We start from the raw sequence: 15153 nt of genomic DNA, 5'->3' as shown, positions 1-15153 counted from the left end.
ATATTTTTTTTCAATCCTTGCAGGAACCCAAGACTCTTCAAGACTCTCAAACGTACTTATAATGATTCTAACACATTATTTTTATCTTCCTCGTTGCCTCAACACAGAAAGTCATGGTAACCTGCCAGATGTTCAGGAAGAAAAACCATCATTGCACTGAAGTGACCCCCTGACACACTCATGAGCAAAGGACCCTTTCATTTGAGAAAGTGGTGGGAATTGCTGAGCAAATTTTAACCCTTGACTTTACTGGCTTTTCAGAATCTATGTGAAGATGTGGGATGCGCAGGGAGAAGCCTTCTGCTGTGCACTTAATTACGTGGTTGCTAGGTAGAAAGGGTTCCATGTGTTTGTTTTCTGTAATGGATATGTAGCTCCTGGAACTTTTTTTGTTTTTTTTTTTTTTTACTCGAACGAGGAGCCTCCTAACAGTTCATTTTTCTCATTGATTCTTTTAAGTACTAAGGTAGGGGGTATCACTCTGTAGACCAGATTGGTCTTTAACTCAAGATCTTGCTGCCTCATTCTTCTAAGTGTTGGGATGATGGCTGTGCACTAATAATGCTCAGCTTCAGGCTGGAGAGATGGCTCAGTGGTTAAGAGCTCCGACTGTTCTTCTGAAGCTCATGAGTTCAAATCCCAGCAGCCACATGATGGCTCACAACCATCCACGATGAGATCTGACGCACTCTTGTGGTGTGCCTGAACACAGCTACAGTGCACTTACATATAATAAGTAAATAAATCTTAAAAAAAAAAAAAAATGCTCAGCTTCATGAGTTTTTCCCCTACGAAGCAAACCTGCCTGCACAGTGTCAGCAACGGACAGCATCTGCTGCTGCTGCTGCTGCTGCTGCTGCTAGAAACATGAAGCGTCCAGGAGAAAATTCTCATGTGAGAAATTTGCATTCCTCAAGATGTGTAGGAAAGGCTCCAGTATTGAAATGCGTTAGTGGGCGAGCCTGGACATAATGCTAATGATTAATTGTGTTTTTAATAGTTTAATAATTTGGACATCAGCATAACCCAGCACACCAATAAATTTCAGTATCAACATGTGATATTATAAATATTTTTAAAAGTTTATCTATCTATCTATCTATCTATCTATCTATCTATCTATCTATCTATTTATAAGATAGATAGTACCCAGGCTGGCTTGAATTCATGATCTTCCTGCTTTAGACTCTTGGTGGAAAGAGAGAGAGGAAGGAAGAGAGAGATAGAGATAGAGACAGAGACAGACAGACAGAGAATATGAATGCATAAACGATAAATGTTCCTTTTCTTTGATTTTTTTTTCTCCACTAGCAACTATTTCCAGAAAACTGAAGTGCTTTTCCAATCCCACAGACAATAAATATCAAAGGTGTGATCTGAATGTAAGGCTTGAATTGTGGATACCTCTTTGCTTATAGGGAACTTTAACTTCTAGCTTTAAATTATGCTAGTATTTTCTTTCTTGCCTCTGTTAGGACGGGGAAGTGCACAGATGTAGAATGAAAGTTTATACTTGCCTACAGCTGGGGGGGGGCATGCAACTTTTTTTTATGGCTTATGAATTACAAGGGAGAAACAACAAACGTGTTTTTCTTTAATAAAGAAACTCAGTTTTACTAGGTGTTTGGCTGCTTGAACTATTAGCCTAAGGACGGTTTAACACTACTTAGCAACTGTTAGAGTAACTTTGCTTGTGGGCATTTAGGCATTTAGGCATAGATAAGAGAAATGAGAGCTATGAGGCCACTGGGGAGTTTACAGGTAGAGACTTGGCATCCCACAATTTCTCCCAACTCAGTTTAATTTACATGATAAGTCATGGCGTAGAAGTTGAGTAATACCTTAAAATAATAATTTACCACTTCCCAGACCCTGAAAAATCAGGAAGCTCAGGTCTGATTAAGTGTGATGAAATTGCGCTCTGAAATTTAAGTCAGTCTTTGCAACAGTCCTATCACCTCAAGCGGGAGTTCAAAGACTAGAGTCAAGAGAGTTGTGGGGGGAAATGAGGAAGTCTCCCTAGAGTGGCATGAAGTCGGCCACCAAAGTGATGGCTCCCAGAGGTGAAATGGCTGTGTGTTTGTGGGGGGAGGTGAGGGTGGGGGTGGGGAGGACTGGCTTTGCTGATCCAGCTGGGGGTGGGCCGGGGCGGATGGGTCGGCTGACAACTGGGAGTTGCAGTCACACTCTGCATCCCTATTCACAACCCTCAACTCCACACCTGCCTGACCTGTTGCGAGCCTCACTCGCGGTTTATTCCACTTTTCTCTTTTTGTCTCTGACCTTTAACTATTGCCCAAATTTATAGTCGTACATAACCCAGACATAACCCAGACAGCATCAAGATGCGGTAGAACTCTAACGAAGTCCACACCAAGAGCACGAAGAAGGGAAATAAAAGAAAGGAGAGGAGGGGTGGGGAAGAACAGAAAAGGAAGTAAAAGGCAAGTAAGGTTTTAGCAGATTTCAGTTTTAGCCTTACTGCGTAAATCCGCTTTCATTTTTTCCTAAACAGCGCCACCTAGTGTCCATTGTACTTCATTGATTTTTTTTCCTTTTACCTTTTGCTTTGGGTGGGGGCAGGGGCGGGGACCGCAAGGATCAAGGGAAAAGGGCGCGGATGCCGTTAGGTTGAAAAAAATAACCGAGAAAGCAAACTGTCCAGTCTTGGCGTCATTGAAATTTTAAAATGGTATTTTGGAAACATTAAATAAAAGGCTTTCAAGAAGCAAAAGTAATTTCAGATGTCTTACGAGATGACTGCTTCCGTACACATTCTCAGGTTTATTGCTATCATCATTATTATAAACTTCCTTTCGAAAATCTTTTGCATGTTTTCATGTCTGGGAATCATGAGGAAAAAAATAAAGAAATTAAAAATTTTTTTCCTCATTTCAGTGTTCGGCCCACCCACAGCGAAAACTGCAGGGGAGAGACGTTGACATTTGCCTTTTGCTTAGAAAGTTTAGAGTTGGGAGGAAGAAAGGGTTAACAAATGGCAGACTAGTCGCTCTTTTTAGCGTCCTAGGCGGTTTGTGGAGCAAACCAGGTAGCGCGGACGTACACACACATACACACACACACACACACACACACACACACACACACACACACACACACAGAGCCAGTATCTCGCCCAGAGCAGTGACTTAGCCTAAGAGAACCGGTTGGCCTTAAAATTCATTTATAAGCAACGGGGAGTTTATCAAGTCGAGGGAATCCTTGTAACGCACACAGACTTCAGCAGTATTTGCCGAGCAGGGCTCCCCGCTCCGCTGCCACAGCCTGAGGAGAGGTATCAGGCGGTGGTCAGCATCTGCGCTCCGCGTTTCTCAGCACACGTTAACAATCAAGTTAATTGAATTCATTGGAGTTTAGAAGCGGCCTCTAGTTCTGAGAGGGCTTTGAATGGCCAATTTCTCTCTCTTCCCCCCACTCCTCCCCGCCTCCCACCCCGCCCAGTCCCTCCCCTCCGGGTTCCCCAGTCTACACCTCCCTCCTCCACTCCCCTCACCCCCACTCCCTCCTCCGTCCTATTAAAACACCCACCGGCTCACTTGTTAAGACCCCCTTAAGTTGGAGGAGGCAGAAAGGCAACCACAGCGAAGAAGGAGAAGTCAAGGCGTCTGGAAAGAATTACCCAGTCCTGGCTTCGAGCAGCCCATTGAACGGGGGACTTGAACCAGCCAAAGACTTCTTCATTCTGCTCGTGCTAGACTCTGCTGAGTCTTGACCCGGCTTGTAGGTTGATGTGAAAAAAGAGATTTTGCGTCGTCGGAGGGAAGGGGATTGGAGCAAATAGCAAAACAGGGGAAAAAGTTAATTTATTTTTAAAGCACATTTAACAAAAAGAATTAGAAGACTTAAGTTCAACGGAAATAATAAAAGAGAATATTAGTGCAATTTCTTCTCAAAGAGGGGGAGAACCAAGCATTTAAGGATCCCCCATCTTTTCTTTTTTAAATGTTGTTTTTAAATTTCTTATTTTTTTTGGCCGGTCGTCTCAAATTCATCTGATTTCTTATTACCTCAATTTTGGAAACTTCCTTCCACGACCCTCCGGGACCACACAGACAGGCGGAGGACGAGTCTATGAGCAGGAGCTGAACAAGGTACGTTATACAGATGCGTTTGGGCGAACTTGGAATGCACTAGATAGATTGGGGACAGAGAAGAAATTATCAACAGAGCTTTAAAAAAATACCTAGTTTCTATAGAAACATTTGAGGTCTGAAGTGTCCCCCAACCCCCCTCCCCACCCCGCAACAAACTACCCATGAGGGAATATTGCCAATCACTATCAAGTCTCGCAGCATACCCTGAGTTTTAATCATCCGGTGAAATCCGCTGCCTCTCTGGGCGCACAGGTAACTTGCGTGGCCAAGGAAAGCTGATTGTCCCGGGGTGTACTTTTCCACTGGGCATCTTCCCGAGCGTCAAAGGGGCTCCGGAGTTAGAAAACAAGGATTTCCACTGTGTACGGAAAATTCATCCCACAACTGTCCTTACCTTCCTACCCTTCCCTTCTTTCTCCCCCACGCCCCACCAGTATGTGGGCTGGACACCTTGGCACAGTTCTGTGCGGGGGGTGGGGGTGGGGGACACAAACAAAAAAAGCTCAATTTTGGCTTGCACTGAAAGGGTTAAACGACCCGGGTTTCCAGCTACGTTAGGTTGGAAGAGACCCCAAGGAAGGAAAGTCCTGCGCCACCTCCTCGCGCTACCATCCTGGTTCAGCCACTCCCCCCCCCCCTCCTTCCCCGGCCTCCACTCCTTTGCAGTTTCCAAACTCCATTAGAGTGTCAGGCAGCGAGCATCCGGGCACAGCCACCCCGAGAAAGCCTTTCTGGGGGCAAGGGGGGTCCCTCACGCAGGCATTCGCTGCTGGAGGAGAGAGGAGAGCGCGCATCTCTCCTTGCGCTGGCCGGCCGGCCCGCAGCCCATGGGCAGGGCGTGCGAGCGGACAGCGCTGCGCTCCCGCAGCTGCACCGAGTCCCGAGCCAAATCCGACGTGGCACGGAGCACGCTGGCGCTTCTTTCCTCCGTTGCAGCTGGAGACGCTGTTGTGTGGGGGGGATTTGGGGACTCTGTCTCTAACCCCTTGCCCGATGTGGGGTCGAGGGGCCCTGGGAGCCTGGGAAGAGGTGGGAGGCGAGCCAGACACGGGATAATCAACACCTTGGGCCGAATTCGTCACGGTGGTTCCCGCCCAGAGTGAGCCAGGGCTTAGAAATCGGTCCCGGTGAACCAGAGGGCGGGTCTGAAAGGAGGGTCTGTGTAAGGGTGAGAACTTCGTGGCGACAGAGGCGGCTTCCTCTGGCCCAAGAAAGGCAGCCCAGGGGAAACAGCTCTGAAAGGACCATTAAGACTTGGAAGAAGGGCTGGAAGCATAGGCGGTGTCTGAGAACGAAGGCTTCTAAGACCCAGGTCTCATTACATAGTCGTAGGTGCCGTTTCCCACCAGCACCGCTCTGGATATCCCCCAAACTCCCGGGCACAGTATTCTGACTCGGATACCCTTCCTTGCCACTAGATAGCCAGCTGCAACAACCGCGTCCTGGCTTGGGACTTGTAGAAGCCCAGGAGGCCCCGCCCCGCCCATTTCACTTCACTACCTCTTGGGACCCTTTACTGCCAAATGAGTCTCCGTAGCAGCTGCACAGAAACGCTACACACTCCTTCAACCCACGTGGCTGGGCTGGGATTGCATTTGATGTCACACCCTGGGAGGGGTGTGTGATGCAATAGATTTGGAGGCTCTGATTGGTTAGGAAGCTCCCCCTCCTCCCCCCCAGCCAGAGTCCAGAGTTTATACACTCACTCATGGTCTGCTTAGTGTAAAGCAAACAGTAGATGGGCTTCCTTGAAGTGGGGGAGACCAGCTTCCCAGGCCATTGTAGATTTCAAGGCTTAGCCTGGGATTCTCCCTGAAGAGAGGGGTAAGGCAGTGTACCTTTGGAGGTATTAAATCTAGGTGTGATGCATTTTTAATAGGTTCTTTTAAGAATAAATATTTGAATGGTCAATACATATTTGACCTGAGAATATACAGGTTTTTTGTTTGTTTGTTTTTAATTGAAGGGTGTATTTCCGTGGAATGAGCTAAAACACATATCCAAGCCCAGGAGCCTATTTATGGATGACATTTTACATTTTGCAAAAAATAATTGGGTTGAAAAGAACCCAAACTTTAAATCTTTGTCTTTTGTCGTGCAGCCTATGCAAAATGACTCATTCATAAACTTAATGTTTACATCTTCCTAGGTAAGATTAGTAATTCAAATGAGATCGTGTTTTTTTGAATACTAATAATTTTTTCCAAAGGTGTTCCTAGTAGGTGGAAAGGTTTTTTTAAATTTTAATTTAATTTTAATTTTCAGTGAAAATTTAGAGACATAAGTGGTATATATGTTATGCGTCACATGTTTGCAATTCCAGACAAACCCAAGTCCTTTGTGGAGGTTCTGAATTAAAGCCTTGTATCTGGAATATCATCTTTCCCTGCCCCATTCCCATACACATTACCAGAGTTAGCTGACTTGAGGCATGCACTGTAAATGTATTGATTAGATACATTGTACCTAGATTGCTTCTGTTAGAGCTAATGCTTAATCCAAACTTTATCAAATAAAGTCATCAGCATATAAAGTCCAAATGTGTAACAGATTAGTGATTAGCCTCAAATTTGAATATCACTCTCCAGAAGGTAAATACAATATACAGTCAGCTATTGTTGTCCAGGAAAAGAGGAGTTGCCCAATGGGTGACTAAGAGATAATAGTTACTAGAAAGTAAGCTAGCTTGCCGGACTCCTTGTTGTTGACTCTGTAGGATGTAACTTCACAGCGCTGTTTCATAATTACCTTCCCTTTTGTGTTCTCTGTACCAACCAAGATTTTTTTTTTTTTTTTTGGCACTGTGGATTAAGTCTGTATCTTGGATTTAAAGTGGAGATTCCCTTTGGGGATTTCTTTTACAAATATAATTTTGAATCTGAGAATGAATGGATGCTGGGAAGTTGTGTATTATTAACTCCCTGCATCTCGCATGATATGTAGTCCACAAGTTAATATAACGAGGGGCTAACGCATGAGCTCTGTGTCTTTTCTGAGTTCTTTTCAGCCATGGACACCTAGGTTGTGTTCTCCTAGAAGCTGTGAGGATGGGGATAGAGCTCCTGGAGGCTGCTGTATGAGCTGAATGGGGCTTAGAGCTTCCTATATGGAAAACCCATCGCCACAAGTTACCGTAACTTGTCTGTAGTCATTTTCTCTGGTCACCAGAACTTACATAGAATAAGTATGAACTTGTTACATATAGCTTCGCATTATTTCACGGAGCCTGGACATTTGTGTGCAGTTTTATCGTGTAACATTTTAACCTAAAGAGTAAGTTTCTAAGCCCAAGTCAAAAAAGAAGATCCCATGTCAACTCATTGTGACTTCCTCTTCCACCGTGAACACTGCAGGAGGGTGAAGCCCAGAAGCCACTAGTGGCTGGAAGACTGATGTCGTAGAAGCACACGATTAAAAGGGATGGTGCAACTGAGAGATATTTGAAACCCCAAGAAACATTAGTGTGACAGGGTTGTTAAAAGGCTTTGTATTCGAATCCTGCCTAGTTGGCTCCAGAGTCTTTGATAGGGAAACCTAGATGAAGCTAGAAACAGCAAGGCAACTACGAAGGCAGGTGAAGAAAGAGCGCAGGTCACTGTAAGAAAATAGCATTGATATGCTCTAATGTGAAGACATGTCTTCCTATGGTCTTCAACCTCTAGCTCAGACTTCTAGTCCCCAAAACTAACAGAAGGAAACCATGTAATGCCCATCATGGGGAAGGAGGACTTTAACTCTGTAACTCAGTGACTGCTAGCCCAAGCTTTGTTACACATTAAAATCTTGTGCTATGTTAGTTGTTAGTTGTAGCTTGTATCAGGAAACGCTGGTGTGATCAGCAACATGCCAGTGGATTTCATATGTCTTTAGGTCAATTGAATCTTCAGCAATAATTCAGCACTACATTTCCACCTTTTATTCACTATCTGTTCTTTGTTCATGACTAGCTGGTAGAGAGTTTCCCCGTGTGAGATACCTTTTATTAAGAAGATGAAAGTGGCCATTATCTTTGCTGATGTCTCATGCCTGCATCAATTTCCCAGTTCTGAAGATTTGCATAGCATAGAAGGCCTATAGGATCAAAAATGAAGCACTTATAAAATATTCCAATGAACTTATGGTAAAGAAAGTTTATGTTCCAATACTGGTTTTATATATCGATAGAGTTTGGAGCAGTGATTTCATTAATGAAATTTCCTTCAAGTGACTCCTGCCATCTCTGTGCCTTGATGTGATTACGTATTGGTCACAACTTAGAGTCTTTAATGGATTTGAAAATGTAGTAAGGAGGGAAGGAAGCAGAAGTTTACAAATTATTGTTCCTTATTTGTACGAAATATTGCCTTGTATCAACAATAATGACAACAAGAAACATTTTTAAATATATGCCATATTTCAAGTAAACATGCATTTCAAGAAATTAACATTACTAAGATCTTATCAATAGTTATTTCTTTCAAAGTCCTTTTTGTCAATCTCACTATCATTTTTTTTTCTTTTTGTGACTCCATATGCTAGCACCATCCCATAGTTTAAGAAACTGAAGGTAGCTTATCGTATGCACCTTATTCAAGGTTACACAATGATTAGAAGGAGGAACTGAGATTCAGTCTCAACTCACTTTCTTTCCTTAGGCCACATTCCCTGGAATGAATGACAAGGCTGGGTTTGAACATAAGTACATCTTATGTCAAAACTTTTACTAATCTGGCCAAGGCCTCATAATCTCCCCAGATGAAGAGTCAACATACACGCACACATACAACCACAAGTCATTAGAGCCAAATGACAAAGCTGTGTGAAGATTAGTGAACAGAAGAGAGTCTCAGGGGACAGCCTTTCAGTGTGTAAAAGATGATCTTCTTATCCCTCAGACCCCAAACATGACCCCTGTACTCATAAACTTGTTCAGATTGCAACTTATAATTGCTCTTGGGGATCATGCATATCTTCTGTCTTTATTATCTTTACTGCCCTGAAGTCTTCTAGAGCTGGTCTGGGACTCCTCATAGTCATTAAACTGTAAACACTGGGAAGATCCCCCTCTGACCTAATCTCAGTTGCTTTTTCCAGATGCTCATGCAACAAATCTGAGTGAACTTGAGCTCCCCAGATCAAACGTAGAGGAGTGCTATATGAAATCTAAGAGCACTCTGTTCTCAACAGGGCCCTGAGACAAGGAGAGCATCAATAGCTTCCTGTCTTGATGACATGAAAGGTCAAGGGTGAGAAAAGGGCTCTGTCTGATGCTTACTGACCCAGGGTCTCATGTGTAGGAGATGGGCTACCAGCAGAGCTTTGTCCCTATCCACAGGTGGCAGCACTAGGAACAGTAGTGTCTTTCTCAGGGCAAGGTGGGATTTCAGATGCTACCAATAAAATTGCACTTGCATAGATGGGTCAGTAGCTTATTGGGAAGCAACACTCTTTTCCATCTCTTCTGGCTGCACGCAAATGGAACAGTACAGAAGCCCAGGAGGTTTGGAATACTGCTGGCCATCTATCTGGCTCCACAATCATTCTCTACACACCATAGTTACAAGAACATATCTGAAAGTTCTTCCCTTCTTTCTTCATGCTACACAGTTTTGGTTTGTTTGTTTTAGCTAGAAACAAGAGACTTCAGTCTAATTTCTCATAAGGATTCAAAATTTCTCAGCTAATGCTATCTGAATTTAGGACATTATGTAGTTTGTGATTTTTGGGCAGGCCACTTCAGTGCTTTCAGTGTGTTTTGTGTTTCTTTGCCATAAATGTGTATTGCAGTGTGTGATTAATACTATGCTTGCCACCTATAGACACTGAGATGAAAATATTATGCCTTAAAATGAAGCAAAAGCCTTTCTCTACCTCTTGAGACCAATAAATGATAAATAAATGTTAGCAGCCACTACAAATGGGATGATAATGTTGATGTAGGACATTTTTAATATATGCAGAATGTAAATTTCTAAATCATCTTAGGATCTAGGACTGAAATAACCCAGCTTCTCTAACTGAATGGAGAAGCTACATAGACATAGTCTTCTTGTAGTAGGAAAGTAGTTTCGTGTAACAGAGTGTTTGAATTAAGGACTGTCTCAGGAAGTTTTTCACATATGGTACCCACATCTATGAAACTGCCCAGAGTGATTAAACCACACACACACACACACAAACACACACACACACTCACACAGACAGATACACGCACACTACATACACACACTACACACCACTACACACACACAGACAGATACACATACACACACACTACACACACAGACAGATACACACACACTACACACACACCTACACCCCCCCAACATAGACAGATACATACACACACACTACACACACCACACATACACACAGACAGATATATATATACACAAACACACTACACACACAGTTAAACACATACTACACACACACACTACACACACACTACACACACACACACACAGATACACATACACACACTACACACACAGTTAAACACACTACTCACACAGAAAGACAGACAGAAACACACAGACACACACACATACACACACACACACACACACACACACACACACACACACACGTCCTGTGTGTCACTCCCTGAGATCAATGCGTCTGCTTGGCAAAACAGGCTTCACAAAGTGCTTTTTGCCCTTTGGCCTGCTCTTGAGACGCTCTGCGTGCCTCCCCAGGCAGTACCGAGCTGTAGCATGAATATAAAGGTTCAGTTCTAACCGCATTTCTGCAGTTTGTTAGCAACTTTCCCAGGCTTCAAAAGGACATTCTGTAGACGCCTATGATGTAAGAGGGTGTTCCCACCCCAGCTGAGGCCAGCAGATGCTATGTGCACACTCTCTACATCCATGTGTGCTGATAAAAGGCAGGGAAAATGTGAATAATGGAAGACTGGCAGGCTGTTCTTTCGCTAGTGATGGTGACTTTGAGCACAAGCTAAGCACACACTTAAGCCTCTCCCTGGCAAACGATTTGGTCCCCTTGAAATTTTTCACTCTTGTGAGAATGACTCATGTCTTGGAAATGACGAGCTCCAAGTCTGGTGCTTACAGCACCTTTAGGCATTGGTTAATGTGCCCTCTGGGAGTGTTCAGCATCCTGTCAGCTGTGTTAATTAACAAGGGATGGTGTCCCTGCTCACCTCTCGCAGAAGACTCCTCCGCTCGCCTTTTTCCAGCAGACTTAACTCTGCCTTTGGGCTGAGGTCGCTTCTTATCAGATCCTCACACCTGGCACTGTGGTGTCCTGCGTATCTGCTCAAGTGTCACTCACATCTGCAGTTGGTTCAGGGTGCTTTCTCAGCTTCCCAGCCAGTGGACCCTTTAAAGTGGGTTGTGACTCTGGGTTTTAGAAACACTTGCCACACTGCTCCACTCCACTCCTCAGCTCCGCGTTGTTTTGAAGAGTCTGGTGAGCATAATCATATCCATGTAATAGAAGAAAGTGGTTTCTACAAGGCAGAAAGATAACAGGCAGTGATCTCTGACCTACTCTGCATTTCCTTCCTATATATGATATATATGATATATATGATATATATGATATATATGATATATACGATATATACGATATATACGATATATACGATATATACGATATATACGATATATACGATATATACGATATATACGATATATACGATATATACGATATATGATATATGATATATGATATATATATATATATATATATATATCAATTAAAAATTAAGTAAGTCAGTTATTGACTAAATGTTTCCATGCAGCTACCTTGATTAGTGAATGACTATGTTCCACATTTAATGAATAACTAAACCTCTCTTTTTATCTTGGGGTGATCTATTTGCCCAGAACTTTCCTGAAATATATTCAAACCAGAGGAAGATGAAGATTGGAGGGAGACTATCTTCTCTCTTAAATCTTTCTCTCTTCTACTAGAAGAGGCACTTCTTAAATTTCCACAGCCCCTAATGTCGTAGCTGCGCTATATTGTCTGTAGACAAAGAGGAGTAATGTTACTGGTGGAACAACCCAGAGAAATCTCTGAATAGTGTAGCAATACCCATTTAAGTATAATTAGGTGCAATAGAATGCAGAAAATGACCACACAGTTGTTAATGGCCAAGATGATACCATATTCCTATGGAATATTCATATTTGCAGTTTGATAAGAATTAGGAAACTATAAGGAACATATAAAAGATGAGATTTTATAGAGATAAATTTGTTGAATTTTTCATTTAAAATAAAATCATTCAGTTTCATAAATTATTATGTATTAATGATAGGCAAAGCTGACCAATTCCCAAAGTGGATGTGAAAACCTGAAGAAAGGAACACTATATTTATAGCAATTATGTGTCATATGGTAGTTCATTTCTACAAGAGGGGGGTTAAAATAAAATGAAAAAAGGTTTGTGAAGCAAAATTCCAATGCTCAGAGTTAGATATGCTTCGGAAAATACAAAAAGGGAAAAAAAAGCCTCTCTAGTCCTTAAATTACTTAAAACCTTTTTTAGACAGATAAACACAGATCTTTGGGGTTAACTGTCCTGATGGCTTGGCAAATTCCAAACTAGTGTTAAACCTTGTCAATAAATAAATAAATAAATAGATGGAAGGTGTGCACTGGAGGCATATGACCTTGGAGGTTGTCATCTGGTTTTCACATTCATGCACAATCAGGTGCATATGTACTTGTGCACACAGATACACAGATATGCACATACACACACAAACCAACTTTATTTAGGATATATGCAGAATTTAGGGGTGAACTGGGAGCTAAAACAGACTTAAGGTTTTACCTGCTAGATCTTTTCCTTCAGATTGGACTTCAACTGTTGGAATTCAAGGGGGTGTTATTTCTTACCCAATAATTCCATTATTCTAATAATATGCATTTTGTTCTATGATGCTGTTATTTTTTCTGATCCTCACAACTGTAACAAGTAACAATTATGGGTGGAAGTAACAGACATCTGAACACAGGAGCTTTGAAATATCTTTACACAGGACATCTAGGAGTATAGAATCTTAAGGTCAAAGGGGAATTTGTAAAATGTGTACTGCCATTGAGCAAACACAGTGGCAATATGTGTTTAAAAAAAAAAAACCAAACAAACACACAAACAAAAACCTTAGATGTGAGATGATCCGTGCAAGGTCACAGGACTAACTGATAAGCCAGTCCCAGAACTCAGTCTTGCTAATCTCTAACCTCATCCAGATGCGCAGAGAAGATGTAAGCCTAGGGACATGCGTTAGAGATGAAATGAAGTCATAGTTGGGAAATTCAGCAGAGTCTCCTGTGGATTTGTTACTCATCAGTAATTAGGGACTGAAGAAAGTATTGAGCAGGCAAAAAGACTACTTTGCATTTAGACAGCATCAGTATGATGCCTAACTGTGGCTATGTACAGAGAGAGCTGCCTTAGACATAGGGCTCTAAACACAATGTATCAAGGTATGTGTTCAGTGCATGGAGACACATATTAGCACTAGCCACTCACAGGAGGCTTGAAATAGTCCTGTGAGCTGTGTTATCAGGGCATCCTGACTTTAGAGACCTGCCCTGGTGTCAGCATAATGAGTTAAGTGAGAAACTAAGTGCTACAATTCCTGAATGCTGTTGGGGGGGGGAGGGGCACAGCAAGTCCTGTTCCTAGCTGGGGAGCTAGTGCCATGGATGGCTGCTGGGGAATTGTCTTCATCAGTGGTGCGTCCCCTGGTAGGTGCCATGAACACATTGGCAGCAGTAAGTGGATGACGTGGATTAGGGGAAAAAAAAATTGCATAAAGTTGGGAGGGGTCACGGTGGCAGCATGGGACAAGTTGGAAAGGAGGAAGTTGGTGCCACAATTGATCTAGCACATTGACTATGTGTGTGAAATTATCAAACAATGAATATAAAGTGAATAAAGCTAAAGGGGGTAACCCCCGGATTATTCTTTCTACAGTTATTCCTGCGACCCATGATATCTGCACGTGATACGCAAGGGACCAGAATGGTTAACCACAAGTATCTCTGATTACATTTCAGATGCATTGTGAGAGGTTTCTCTGTGTCCTGAGAATAATCGGAACTACACTTTTTGGAGTGTCTCTCCTCCTCGGAATCACAGCTGCTTATATTGTTGGCTACCAGTTTATCCAAACAGATAATTACTACTTCTCATTTGGACTGTACGGTGCCTTTTTAGCCTCGCACCTCATCATCCAAAGCCTCTTTGCCTTTTTGGAACACCGGAAAATGAAAAAGTCCCTTGAAACCCCTATTAAGTTGAACAAAACTGTAGCACTCTGCATCGCTGCGTACCAAGAAGACCCTGACTACTTACGGAAATGCTTGCAATCTGTGAAAAGGCTGACCTACCCTGGGATTAAAGTTGTGATGGTCATCGATGGCAATTCAGATGATGACCTTTACATGATGGACATCTTCAGCGAAGTTATGGGCAGGGACAAATCCGCTACTTACATCTGGAAGAACAACTTCCATGAAAAGGGACCTGGGGAGACAGAAGAGTCCCATAGAGAGAGTTCACAGCATGTAACCCAATTGGTCTTGTCTAACAAAAGTATTTGCATCATGCAAAAATGGGGTGGAAAGAGAGAAGTCATGTACACAGCCTTCAGAGCACTGGGGCGGAGCGTGGATTATGTACAGGTAGGTCTGAAAATGCCTGCCAGGGCAAACATACATTGAAATAAAGCAGCTTTTGTATCTCTCCAGTCCTATGCTATAGCCCATCCTTGTCCCTTCTGAACACAGTGCTTCTTTCAGCCCATTGGAAAACAGCATGACTGTTAAAAGCACATTTTGAAAGACGGGGGGGGGAAAACCCCAACCTTGTAAAACTGTTAAGAGCATCTATGAAAGTGCTTCCTTGTGTATGCAATTGGTTAGAAATCTGGATTATTTGGACAGGACACACCCCTCCTTTCGTTCTCTCCGTTTTCCTTAGTTCTTCTCTGACACTCTAGGTGCTGCCAAGTAAAACCCAACATCCTTGTCCACACTGTTTACACACACACACACACACACACACACACACACA

The 15153-nt window shown here is 42.9% G+C and overlaps 1 protein-coding gene across 1 annotated transcript in view; it reads left to right on the top strand.

Annotated features, from left to right (window-relative positions):
- The first annotated feature begins 3551 nt into the window (after positions 1-3551).
- Positions 3552-15153, top strand: part of Has2 (hyaluronan synthase 2) — a 26638-nt gene continuing 15036 nt past the window's right edge. The window contains exons 1-2 of the mRNA XM_021216584.2: positions 3552-4112; positions 14136-14762. Coding sequence (XP_021072243.1) covers positions 14136-14762 — 627 coding nt within the window. The 5' untranslated portion in view covers positions 3552-4112. The remainder of the gene's footprint in view (positions 4113-14135; positions 14763-15153) is intronic.

The sequence above is a fragment of the Mus pahari genome, chromosome 17 (genome assembly GCF_900095145.1).
Source record: "Mus pahari chromosome 17, PAHARI_EIJ_v1.1, whole genome shotgun sequence".
In the NCBI taxonomy this organism is placed as follows: Eukaryota; Metazoa; Chordata; class Mammalia; order Rodentia; family Muridae; genus Mus; species Mus pahari.
Note: the sequence above shows the minus strand (reverse complement) of the source record. Positions and strands in the feature narration are given on the sequence as shown.